The 12,661-nt window shown below is 33.1% G+C and overlaps 1 protein-coding gene across 1 annotated transcript in view; it reads left to right on the top strand.

Moving 5' to 3' along the window:
• Positions 1-12,661, top strand: part of FASTKD1 (FAST kinase domains 1) — a 55,114-nt gene that overhangs the window by 24,126 nt on the left and 18,327 nt on the right. The window contains exons 8-12 of the mRNA XM_063085747.1: positions 790-858; positions 5,178-5,303; positions 8,656-9,054; positions 10,678-10,788; positions 11,684-11,815. Coding sequence (XP_062941817.1) covers positions 790-858; positions 5,178-5,303; positions 8,656-9,054; positions 10,678-10,788; positions 11,684-11,815 — 837 coding nt within the window. The remainder of the gene's footprint in view (positions 1-789; positions 859-5,177; positions 5,304-8,655; positions 9,055-10,677; positions 10,789-11,683; positions 11,816-12,661) is intronic.

Raw genomic sequence — 12,661 nt, 5'->3', positions numbered from 1 at the left:
AAATTTTACAGCGTTTGCAAGGAAATACAACTTTCATGAGAACTGGGTTCACTGAATAAAGGTTCAGCAAGTGTACAAGGGGAAAAAACAAAAAATTTACAATTAGTTTGTTTATTAATCTCACTGGTAGAAGAACAGTATTTTTTCACATGATAATCCAGCCTTCCAAGGTTATTTAAGTAGCTGTTGATGTCAACATTACACAAGTCAGAGATGCAGTTGTTTTTATTAGGGAATCAGCATTCATAGGAAGGAAGTTAAGGTTTTACTTATATTGGGAATTGATGTTAGACTGAAATAGATGATTCCTACTTTATTGGTGGTCTTTTTCAGGTTACAAGGTTTTTTCTCAGGTACATGAAGAGAATACTTAATGACTAAGGTGATTGGTGACTGTTAGCATATTTTTGTATTTTACAAAATTCCTCTTATAAAAATATTTTTGTAATCAGAACAAAGTACTACATATTATGTGTACTTTTAACATAAAATGTATTATTGAACATTTTTGTTGTTTGGTGGAAGGCATTGAAATGAACAGATAAAAGAGTGAGGCATGGGATAAAGTATAGATTTTTGTTAGGCTGTACAAAGACATTAGAATACAGAAATAAAGACTGCCTATAGAAGAGCAAAATTACTTGAGATTCACTTTGCATTGTAATTCTTACTGCATGGGTTTTTTTCTTTTCTTTTCTTTTTTTTTGGTGGCTGGCTGGTACTGCATGTGTTTTTAGTGATTTAAAAATGTTCGTGTATGGAGAATTATTTTCTCTTGTTTTCATTGAGGTTTGCTGTTGAGGCCCATGACCCGCTAGTTCAAGCACTAGTTACAGAAGCATGGAGAAGACTGGAAAGGCAAGTACTCTGGATTTATCATCTAATATCAGGGTTATCCTTTTCAGGGTTAGCATAGTGAAATCTTATAGAAGAAGAACACATAGCTGCTGCCTGCCTATCAAGCTTCATTGGAAAAAAAAATTTATTTAAACTCAATTTAGTTCAAGAGTTTTTGATTGTGTAATACATGTTCTTTCTTTAAGATAGAAAGGAAAGTATTTCACATGTTCCCTCTTTAAATAAGAGTGGGAACAGTGTGCTTTTTCACATATGTAATTAATCCAAATGTAAATAAGGTCGAGTCACAACTATTCATGGACTAGCCTTTTAAAATCTTTTCTGGAAGAGTTCTGCTTTAGAAAGAAAAGATTCTCTGATTGGCTGTCAGTATACACCTAGAAGTTCAAGAGCTATAAAAGGAGAAAAGAGACACCAGTTTGATAGAAAGGAAAAGGGCCGGCCCGGTGGCTCACTTGGGAGAGTGCAGCGCTGGTAGCGCCGAGGCCGTGGGTTTGGATCCTATATGGGGATGGCCGGTGCGCTCACTGGCTGAGCGTGGTGCAGACGACACCGAGCCGAGGGTTGCGATCCCCTTACCGGTCAGGAAAAAAAAGAAAAATAGAAAGGAAAGCCATATAACACTCTTCAGGAGCATCTGTAGCTACTTGTCTGTCACTTCGTTTTTATGGACAGGCAATAACCAGAGCTTAAAGGTGACTTAGAAGCTTTTTAAAGAAAGTAAGTTTCAGATCGACTGCTGTGAACAATTCAGATCTGTTTCCTACAGTATACACAGCTGTATTTTTAGCAAGTCGCCATAATTGATAATCATGTTGAAAAATGTGAAATCTGTTCAGGGTACTCTTCTTGTGAGAGTAGAGAAGTTTATTCTGTAAATATATCTGGGAAGCTCTATAAAAGAGATGAGGCAATAGAAGAGATCATTTTGGGAAATCTTCAGCTATTTCTGAAAACTTTGAATTTTTTAACCTGAGAATTCTGGATGGCCAAGGTCCATTGTTAATGGGTTAAGACAAATGTTAGTGAGGAAAGGGAAAAAACCAAGGTGGGTAAGAGACGGGAGGATTCTTTGTTTTTTTGCAGCTGGCTGGTATGGGGATCGAACCTATGACTTTGGTGTTGTAAGGCTGTGCTCCAACTGACTGAGCTAACTTTAATCCCCAAGAAATGGGGATTTTAAAAACTACAAAACAACTCTCCCTCTAAACCAAATAGGAAACTAGGCCAGAAAGGAAAGGATTGACTAAGATAAAGGAGAAACAACAGGCTATGTATTTGTAGATAGAGGAGCAGGCATTCCCATATTTTTTGTTTTTTGTTTTTTTAGCATATTGCTTCTTAAAGCTTAAACAAGGATAAATTCTTACAATATAGACACATGTCGGTGAGCTCTTCAGGCCTTTTTTATATGGGCTGAATTAAGTTAAACAGGATAGAACAGTTCTCTGGATTTAGAAATTCTGAATTCATGTACTAAGTTGTGATTTTAGTTAATCTCAATATCTCAACTCATCTGTCTTCTCATCTACTCTATTCTTGCATTTTCTCTATGTGCAGCTATCCTCATTGATGGTAAGCAGAGTACAGTAGTCCTCCCTTATCTACTGGGGATATGTTCCAAGACACCCAGTGGATGCCTGAAACTGAATTTCTTTTTCCTTCTTCACAATTTCAGTAGAAGATTCATTCTTACTGTAGATTTTAGCAACCTCAGCATACAATTTCTTTTTTTAAGTCGAGAATTTTCACCTTTTCACTTAAAGGAAGTACTTCATGTTTTCTTTTTGGCATATCTGAATTGCAGGTATTACTACTCTTGAGCTGTGGGGCCATTATTATATAAAAGAAGGGTTACTTGAACACAAGCTCTACAATACTGCAACAGTTGATCTGATAACCTACATGGCTACTAAGTGACTGATGGGTAGGGAGCCTCTACTGCGTGGATCCACTGGACAAAGGGAGTATTCCCATCCAGGGTAGGATGGCGTGAGATTTCATCACACTACTCATAATGGTGCACGATTTAAAACTTATGAATTGTTTATTTCTGGAGCTTTCCTTTTAATATTTTGGACCATGGTTGACTGCAGGGTACTGAAACTGCAGAAAGCAAAACCTTAGATAAGGAGGGGACTGCTGTAATTTTATTCCTTTCTCCAACAATAAAACTGTTTACTTACCAAATCTTTGGGGTTAAAATTGGTCATTGTTTATAATAGGTCAAAACATTTTATTTCTCTTCAAAGCAACATTAAGTGTTATGTGTATTTTGCAGCTTGAACAAATCAGTTGTAAAGTAGATGCTTTTTTTTGTTTGTTTTACTATTAGTTAAACAGTTAAATTACGAATGTACAATTGTACTTCCCAGTGAGTCAGATATTTCTTTTTAATTTTTCTTTATTTTACAATAACTCAGAAGATAATCACTTTGTTTTATGTGTTTTCTTTTTTACTTGTACTAGTACTTTTATTTTTTTTATAATTCTGTTATAAAAAATTTAAAAACCTTATATCCCATATACAGAATTCTTAATGGGATCATAAAATAAACACTAATTTTTTTATTTTTTTGTCTTTGTGGCCTATGAGATTAAATTTTTGTTACTATAATAGCTTTTAATCAATGATCTTGCTAAAACGTCTTATGAATTTATGCCATATAATTGATAATGATTCAAATGGGATAGATTATTATGGATTAGTACTATATGCATGGATAATTAGCATGTATTTGAAATCCAAAATTTTTAAAAAATCTTTTTATTATGGAAGATTTTAAAGATTTACAAAAGCAGAGAGACTAGTATAATGAACTCCAAGATACCCATCATCCAGCTTCAACAATTTTCACCTTTCACTTCCTCCTGCCCTTCGTATATTTTAAATAGTGATATTATTTTATCTATGAATACGTCAGTTTGTATCTCTGAGAGATAAGGACTCTTTTACAAATATATATAGCCATAATACCATTACTTATAAAAATGAATAATAATTCCTTAATATCACCTAATACCTGGTCTGTGTTTAGATTTCCTTGATTGTCCTGTAAAGGTCTTTTAAAAGATCTGTTCATTTTATTTTATTTATTTTATGTATGTGTTTTTTGGTGGCTGGCCAGTATAGTGACCGAACCCTAGACCTTGATGTTATCAGTACTATGCTCTAACCAAATGAGCTATCTGGCCAGCCCTAAAAATTCTGTTTAAATCAGCATCCAAACAAGGTTTACACTTACTGTATCTCTGAAGTTTTTCCTTTCTCTTTTTAAAGTAAACATTTTATTGAAGAATAGTGTATAAAATTACACCAACCGTAAGTGTACAGCATAATGAATGTTCACATACTGATCACTTTACTGTACCAGCACCAAGATCAAGAAACAGCATCACTAGTTACCTAGAAGTTTCCTTCATATTCTCCTCCAGTCTCAGTCCCCCCACCTCGAGGATTTTGACTTCTAACACCATAAATTAGTTTTGTTTTTATGGAAATGGAATCCTGTAGTATGTAATCTTATATCTAATTTAGTTCGCTCAATATGTTTTAAGGATTCACCCATGACGTCGTATGATTCAGTGGTTTCTTCTTTTGTATTGCTGTGTTGTATTCTGTTGTATGGATATGTGCAATTATCAGTTGTACTTTATTTTGTTTTGTTTCTTCCTTTTTTTTCCTTTTATTTATGGACATTTGAATTGTCTACTTTTTTGCTGTCACATATTGTGCTGCTATGAACTTTTGTAAGCTTGTCTCTTAGTGAATTCAAAGTCTTTTAAAACCTGTAACAATTCTCCTTCCTTCTTTTTTGTCTTGCCATTTACTTGTTGAAGAAATTGGGTTATTTTTCCTATAGAAAAATTCGGAAGTTTTTCACAGACTGTTGTAGTAGTGGTGGTTTTATTTGTTAATATGCAACCTTGAGTCAAAATTGTTCTGTCACCTCAAAAAAATTAATAAGTAAATAATTCAAATAATTTGGAGTGAGGGCTGTCCAGTTAGCTCACTTGGTTAGAGCATGGTGCTGATAACACCCAGGTCAAGGGTTCAGGTCCCTGTACTAGCCAGCTGCCAGAGGGGGGGAAATTTTTTTGTTTTAGTGATTCTTCCTGTTTTAAATCTTTCCATAGTATCTGACTTTGAAACTATTACCATTTGTTACTTTTATAATAATGATCAACATTTTAGAAAAATTTTCACTTTATGTTAGAATATGTTCATATTTTGATTGCTTTTTATTTTATAACTGTGTGTAATGTGTGTTAAGTAAAAGCAAATACTGATTATCTCTTTTATATATTTCCTTTAATACGTTTGACATTAACGTGCTGTCAGAATTTTCCTCTTGCCTAGAGGATCAGCATTTGCATTTTAGTCCATTAATGGGAAAGATAGCTGATATTGTAAATAGGAACTTGGGAACTATACAGGACTTAAGGTAAATTTATTTAGGGACCTTATGTTGTGCTGGAAAGATCCTGGGCGTTAACTGTAGACACAGTTCGATTTGCCACTTACAGCTATGTGACTTGTGGCTAATTTACTCAACTTCTTAGAAGCTTACTATCTTCATTTATAAAACAGAAATAGTAATATCTACTTTGCAGTGTTGCTGTGGGGGTTAGAGATAAGGTATATAAGGTGTTCCACAGTATTTGTTGAGATCTATGAAGGGTCTGAGATTTTACCTTACTTGCAAGTTAACAAGTTTGCCTGACGCTTTTTATAGGTACTAGAAGAAGACATGAGACTCCTAGGTCAGAGACGAAAGTCTTTGTTTCTCACAGCCATATCTATAGCCAGAGTACCAGCATTTTCTTGTGCTGGTTTCCTGAGCTCCAAGTCCCACTGTGGGCTGTGTCCCAGGAGAGGAACCTTGAGCTTAGGGAACCTGAATCTTTTATAACAGGTACTAAGTATGTCTAGTTTTTGCTTCAGAGGGAGACACCATCCCTATCCTCCTAAGCTGTTTGCTATACAACCATTCTTGAAAAGATAGTTCTGAACACAGGCAGTTGGTGCCTATGCTTGCAACTCATGTAGAAACTCAAAACACCTGTGGAGAATTGTCTTCCAATAAATGTCTAGAACACAGAAGTTTCTCAGTAATTGATAGGTGCTGTTACTATTATTATTACATATTGAAGTAAACTCAAGAAGTATTTAAATTAAATATGAATTCACAAATTTTACATGCAATTATGCCTTATTCTTTCATTCTGGAAATACTTTTGCACTATTGTGTCTGGCTTCTTGCACTCAGCATAATATTTTGAGATTTATCCGTGTTGTTGCATTGTATTAGTAGTTCATTTCTTTTTATTACTGAGTAGTATTCCATTGTATAACTATACCACAGTTTTTCTTCATCTGTAGATGGACACGTGGGCTATATCTCATTTTTGGTTATTATAAATAAACTGCAATGAATATCCTAATACAAGTCTTTTTGTAGATATATATATTTATTTCTCTTGGGTAGATAGCTAGGTATGGAACTCTGGGTCATAGGATAGATGTATGATTTTAAGAGACTGCCCCATAATTTTTCATGTAGTCATACTGTTTTGCATTCCCACTAGTGGTGTGTGAGAGTTCCAGTTGTTCCATCCATATCTTGGCCAACATTTAATGTTATCAGTCTTAGCCATTCTAGTGGGAGTATAGTGGTATTTCATTGTGGTTTTAATTTGTAATTTCCTCTTAACCAATGATGTTGAACACCTTTTCATATGCTTATGACCACTTATATATCTTCTTTTGTGAAACATTTGTTTAAGTCTTTTGTCTACTTTTAAGGATTAGGTTGTCTTATTACTGAGTTGAAGGAGTTCTCTATATATTTTGGATACAAAATCTTTGTCTGATACATATGTTGTGAACATTTTCACCAATCTGGCTTTCTAATTCGTTTTCTTAATGGTATCTCATTTGCTAAGCAGAACTTTTAAATTTCTTTTATGGGTAGTGCTTTCTGTGTCCTCTAAGAAATTTTTGCCTGCTCAGAAATCACAAAGATATTTTCCTATGTTTTCTTCTAGAAGCTTTATAGTTTAGCTTTTGTGTTTAAGTCTGTCATCTATTTCAAAATAATTTTTGTGTGGATACCTAGTTGTTCCAACACCATTTATTAAAAAGACTTTACTTTTCCTGTTGAATTGCTTTGGTGCCCAAGTCTAAAACCATATAACTGTAACATTTATATCTCTTTATGGACTCTCTATTTTGTTAGTAAGTCTAGAAATTGGGTAGTATAAGTTATCTAAATTGGCTCGTCTTTTTCAATATCATTTAGGTTATTGTCAGTCCTTTGCAATACCTTATAAATTTTGGAATCAGCCGTCAGTTTACACAAAAACACCTGTTTTTATTTTGATGATGATTGAATTACATCTGTAGATTAGTTTGGGAACAGTTGTCATTTTATAATCAAGTCTTCCAATGTGTGGACATGGTAAACCCCATTTATTTAGGAAAGAGAGTTTTCAGTGTAGAGATCTTACATATCTGTCGTTTAATTTATTCCTAAATATTTTGTTTTGAGGTGCTATTGGAGATGGTGTTTATTTTTTAAAAAGAAATACATTTTCCAATTGTTTTTCGCTAATATATAGAGACACAGTGGACTTTTGTATATTGACTTCGTATTCTGTGACAGTGCTAATAACTTCATTAATAGTGGGAATTTAACTATCTTGTTAGGCTGGTAAAAGGTATATTTTGAGCCTGGCTTTTTGTTATCCTACAGATAGCATTTTTATGGTATCTGCTGTGGTTGGGTCATCTCTGATGTCATGAAATGCTGAAATTGAAGGAGAACCTAAGAAAACTGTTTAAAATACAACATTGCTGATAATGTCAGTAGAAGAATAAAATCTTTATTACTAGTGGATGAGTAGAGTCAGTATAAGTTGAGAGTGAGAGCTTTTTAAAGACTGGGAGGATATTTAGGGCAGATAAGTGGTAGCTTTGCATGCTGGGATGAGAATCTGAAATGAAAAAGTAAGCAATGATCTAGAGCTGAAAGAAGGGCAAATAATTGAATATAAATATCTGTTTCACTTAATTGCCAAACATCCTTCTAAGGTAAGTATTTATATCTTCATTTTATGCTTAAGAAACTCTTTGTGAGGTTAAGTAAATTAAATGCCCAAGGTCTCTCAGCCAGTAAATGGGGGAGCCAAGATTTGAACCTAAGTTTTCTGATTCCAAAGAATCAGGAAATTATAAATGAATAGTTATTGACTTTTTCTTTTACTGTTTGTTCTTATGTGTTTGAAAATAAGAAAGTAATAGTAAGTAACAAGTGTGTTGGCAAAGACGTAGAGAAATGAAGAAATATTAAATGCCACCTTATGTTTAGTACTGTCTCATTGTTGTATATTAATATCAACCTGTCAGGAAATACTAAAAATATGAAATCATTCACTAGTGAGAAATATTTTGCCAAGAAAGTCTACTTCCAAAAATACAAAATGAGACTTTTAATGTTACATTCATTAGCTATGGGTCCAAAGTGATTTCTGAGTAATTTCACTAAGATATTTTCCACCAAAGTAATTTTATCTACAAAACACTCAGTGAAAAATATTCTTTCAGTCTTTTTGTCTAAAAGTGTTCAATTACTAGGAGCTCTGAATTCAAGTCCCACTCATATTTAAAAGAAAAATTTTACGGTATAAAACGTATTATATTTTTACCAATTCCTTTCGATATCTAATCATTTAGTTTTAGAGTTGGTCATTATTCCTAAATGATGTAAAAATCTTTGCATCTTTTTCCTTTTTCAGGTCCTTGTCTGTCTTGATGGTCAACATATCTTCTTTAATATCACAACATTTTCAAGAACAATTAGTGAACAAAACAGAACTTCTTTTTGACACCATAGATTCTTCTGAGGTCAACACCGCAAGAAGAATAGTACAATTTCTTCAAAATATTAAATATACTTATTACCCACTATTAGAAAAGTGTAATAAAGTGTTTTTAAGCAATGTGAGCCACCTTGATTTGGATTCCATCAGTAAAATTTTTGGTCTGTACCAGTTACTACAGTTTTATAGTTTTGAATTTATGACAGTGGCTAAAAAGAGACTAACTGAAATGATTCCTCTGATTGATCACCCTGCTAGCTTTGTAAAATTGTTTGTAGCTTTGGGACCCCTGGCAGGACCTGAAGAAAAGAAACAGTAAGTTCAGTTTAAAATGCCTTACTTTTCTTGTTGGAAATGTATAGACCCTTTAAGCTAAGGTCTTCTTGCAGCTCTTGAAGGTACAAAAATCACCCCATTAGACTGTAGAAGGGAAGATAATCTCTTATGCTCTGCTCCTTGATTCTTTTTCTGATTATTCTAATTTACATCAAACTTATAAGACTAACTGCTATTCTAAAAGGTGACCAATAAATTCCTGATGCTAGGCCAACACAGAAAAAGATAAGGGAGAATACCATTTAAATACTTTTATTCTCCCCTCTAGGCCATGTGACTAAATTTACACACAGGTTTAAGATTTTCTCTCCCATCATAAGTGAATGGAATATTTAGAATTATGGTAGTCCTAACATAAGTATGATTAGTAGATTCAGTTAAGCAGGGTCCCAGGAGTTGTATAATAAAGGAATCTGCTACATTACTCTGCTAGGGAGAACTTTATGGTGAATGTTTTATTTTTAAGAGTCCTTTGAATTATACACATGAAAAAATTTAAAGCTGCATCTTAGATTGTATCAAAATGGAAGCAACATCATTATTTAAAAAATTTTTTATTGGAATCTTTTTTCTTTGTCGGCAAGTACTATTAAAATCTCACATGCTAAAGCAGTACAAAGTTGAATTTAACTGAATCCCTCCCTTCAAGGAAATTATATTCTAATTGGGAGGACAGAAATGTATAATTGAAATATGTAAATGCTATAATATTACAATGCACTTTATGACTAAGCACTAGAATTAGTGATATAGATAGTAAGTGGTGTGGGCAGACAGAAGTGAGAGAAAAATATAGATTGAAGTGGTTAGGAAAAGCTGGGTTCAAAATATTTGGTAAGGTTGGTGAAAAGGCTGGTGTGGAGCTATCCAGTGTGAATAGAAAATGAGTTGATCCTGCTATCCTCAGATTTCATGTTTTGGGCTTGCCTTCTAAATTATTCTAAAAGAAACACATCTTGATACTTTCATTATTGCACCACTTTGAATAGTTTCAAAATGGACCATCTTTGTTAATTTTCAGTTTATAGTGTTTTAGCAAGTGCTTGGTGTATAAAATTTCTGTTAATATGCAGGTATGTTGACTTCCTGGTTAGATCTTAATTCAATTTTAAGACATTGGGGTATTAGAATATCAATTGTTAGTTTCTTAGCTCTTTAGTACTGAATAATTTAGCTGAATCATAGTATTCTATAATCATTATAACCTTATTTGAAAATTATTAAAAGATCTTTTATCTGTATTATTTTAAGAAACAGTTTAAGATTGGATTTTACTGAGACATTGATTGCTTTGAAGCAAACTATATTTTTCTTTTTTTGATAGTATATTATCTCTGAGTGTGTGGGGAGAAAATTAGAATTATTTATCGAATGCAATTTTTTTTTCTTTTTTTTTTTGGACAGCTGGCCAGTACAGAGATCAAACCTTGGACCTTGGTGTTATCAGCACCATGCTCTAACCAACTGAGCTAACTGGCCAGCCCAAAATGCAGTTTTTGTTTATATATTTTTTTCTATTTGTTACCCAAGAACTGTTATTTAAAATTTTTTTTCAAGCTGATTTTCAATTTTTAACACAAAAATATTTTTATTTGCTTCTAGGCTTAAATCAACTATATTACTGATGTCAGATGAGCTGAGCAGCCAGCAAGCCCTGGCAGTGGTGATAGCAATGGAAGAGATGGAAAGTAGAAATTCACATCTGATTAAAAGGTAGACTTTCCTGAAATTCATGGTGTTAAGTTTAGTTATCATTCATAAATAACTATTTTTTCTGAGGAAAAAAAAATTTTTTTTGTATAATCTAGCTGTTATTTTGAAGAAACAGGGAATTAACACTTAAAGGCATTGTTTATGTCCTAGTTTGTTTTTCACAATAGAGATGACAAAGTTGTTTATAGCATCTTTTATTTCATTTGCTGCTCAAGCAGAGCATCGTAATCTAGGCAAGTGGAGAGCATAGAGCAAGGACCCTGGTTTTCATCAGGACAGTTTCTGAAGGGCAGTTTCTGCACGACAGTTAATATCTATATGAACTTGAATTGTCTCACACCATAGTGTTACCTTGAAATCATACTGCCGTATATTGGCTTTTTTGGTAACTTGATTTTTTTTCTTACACATTTTCATTGCTGTCGTAACTTAATATTTAAGAAGAAAAAATAATAGTTCAAATTACATGTGCTTAATTTTTCATATTGTATGTTTCTTTATTTTAATATTCCTTCTGCCATGTTTCTTCCAACTTACTGCCTCTAAGTGTTTCCCATTACTTTTAAGCATCTCCATTTGAGAGATAGTGGGTTTAAGGAAGAGTTAAAAGTTTTGCTAATTGTTAGTAACTCTTTTTCTTGTGGCTGGCTTGTAGGCAGATCCAAACCCTTAACCTTAACCTTGGTGTTATAACATAATGCTACTAAGCTAACTGACCAGCCCTAATTGTTTACTTTCTATCATCATCTTGAGACAGTTTTTCAAGAACAGAAAACTTTGTCTCATTCATTGCTATTTCTCCAGCACAAATTATCTGGCATGAAAGTTCCACAGTAAATGTTTAATAAATAAATGAATGAACTGGTTATAATATTTGTTCTATCATTCTTTTTAGAATTGCTTCTGTTCTGCATAAACATTTGGATAACTATAAACCAATAGAGTTACTGAAGATAACTCAAGCATTAACCTTTCTGCATTTTCAGAGTAAAGAGCTTTTTGTGAAACTCAAAGAATTATTGCTTAGGTAAGATTAAAATACAGGTGTTTGCTTAGTGTTTCATTTTGTAATCTAGCTGCAATATTTGTTTTGTTTAATTTTGTACAGAATTGATGGAAGTTTTGGAGGCAAAATTGGGTAGCTTATTATTAAAAATGGTAAGATTCTTACCTCCCTCCATGCCCAGTGTGTCAGTGCCCATTTGGTATATTTTGAAGTGGAAATGAGGCCAGTAGTGTGATTAAGTTCCCTAAGGGAAGGATGGCAGTAAACTAATGAATAGTCAAGCCATTTTCTTCTCCTGCAGGAATAGAATCACCATCAAAAGGTTGGGTTGCTGAAGAAGGCAAAACTCCATTTGGGAGTCCTTGTATTGAGGGCTCTTCAGTAAAACTTGCCTGTTTTAGGGCATATTAAAGTTTTAAATTTGTAATTTTAAGAGTAAGATTTATAATAGTGATGTAAGTAAAAAGTATTTGAGATAGAAATTTAAAGAAATTAAAATTACCTTCTTTTCTATGGATATAGCATTCATATTCCAACTAAGAAGTTATTAAGTTTTCCATTGACTTTCATTAGGCTAACATGGGGTTTTCCATTACAATTTTTAATTTTAAAGATCAGAATAATGACTGGAATGATGTTCAAACCAGATTAATCTTTTTCTCTTTCATTTTTCACTACTGGTTTGATTTCTTATTGTGATTTCTGAAAGACCAAGCATGGGGCTCTAGTCCATAATCAAAAGTGGCATATAGTTGAAGATGACTTTTATTATAATATAATATGCCATTATGATTAAGAAGGATTTGGACTGAGGAATAAGAAATGATATTTTCTATCTACCCTAAGTGAATCATTATGCAGTTTTGA

This window comes from Cynocephalus volans, chromosome 1, assembly GCF_027409185.1.
Source record: "Cynocephalus volans isolate mCynVol1 chromosome 1, mCynVol1.pri, whole genome shotgun sequence".
Taxonomy (NCBI): Eukaryota; Metazoa; Chordata; class Mammalia; order Dermoptera; family Cynocephalidae; genus Cynocephalus; species Cynocephalus volans.
The sequence above is the reverse complement of the archived record's forward strand: the minus strand, read 5'-3'. Positions and strand labels throughout refer to the sequence as shown.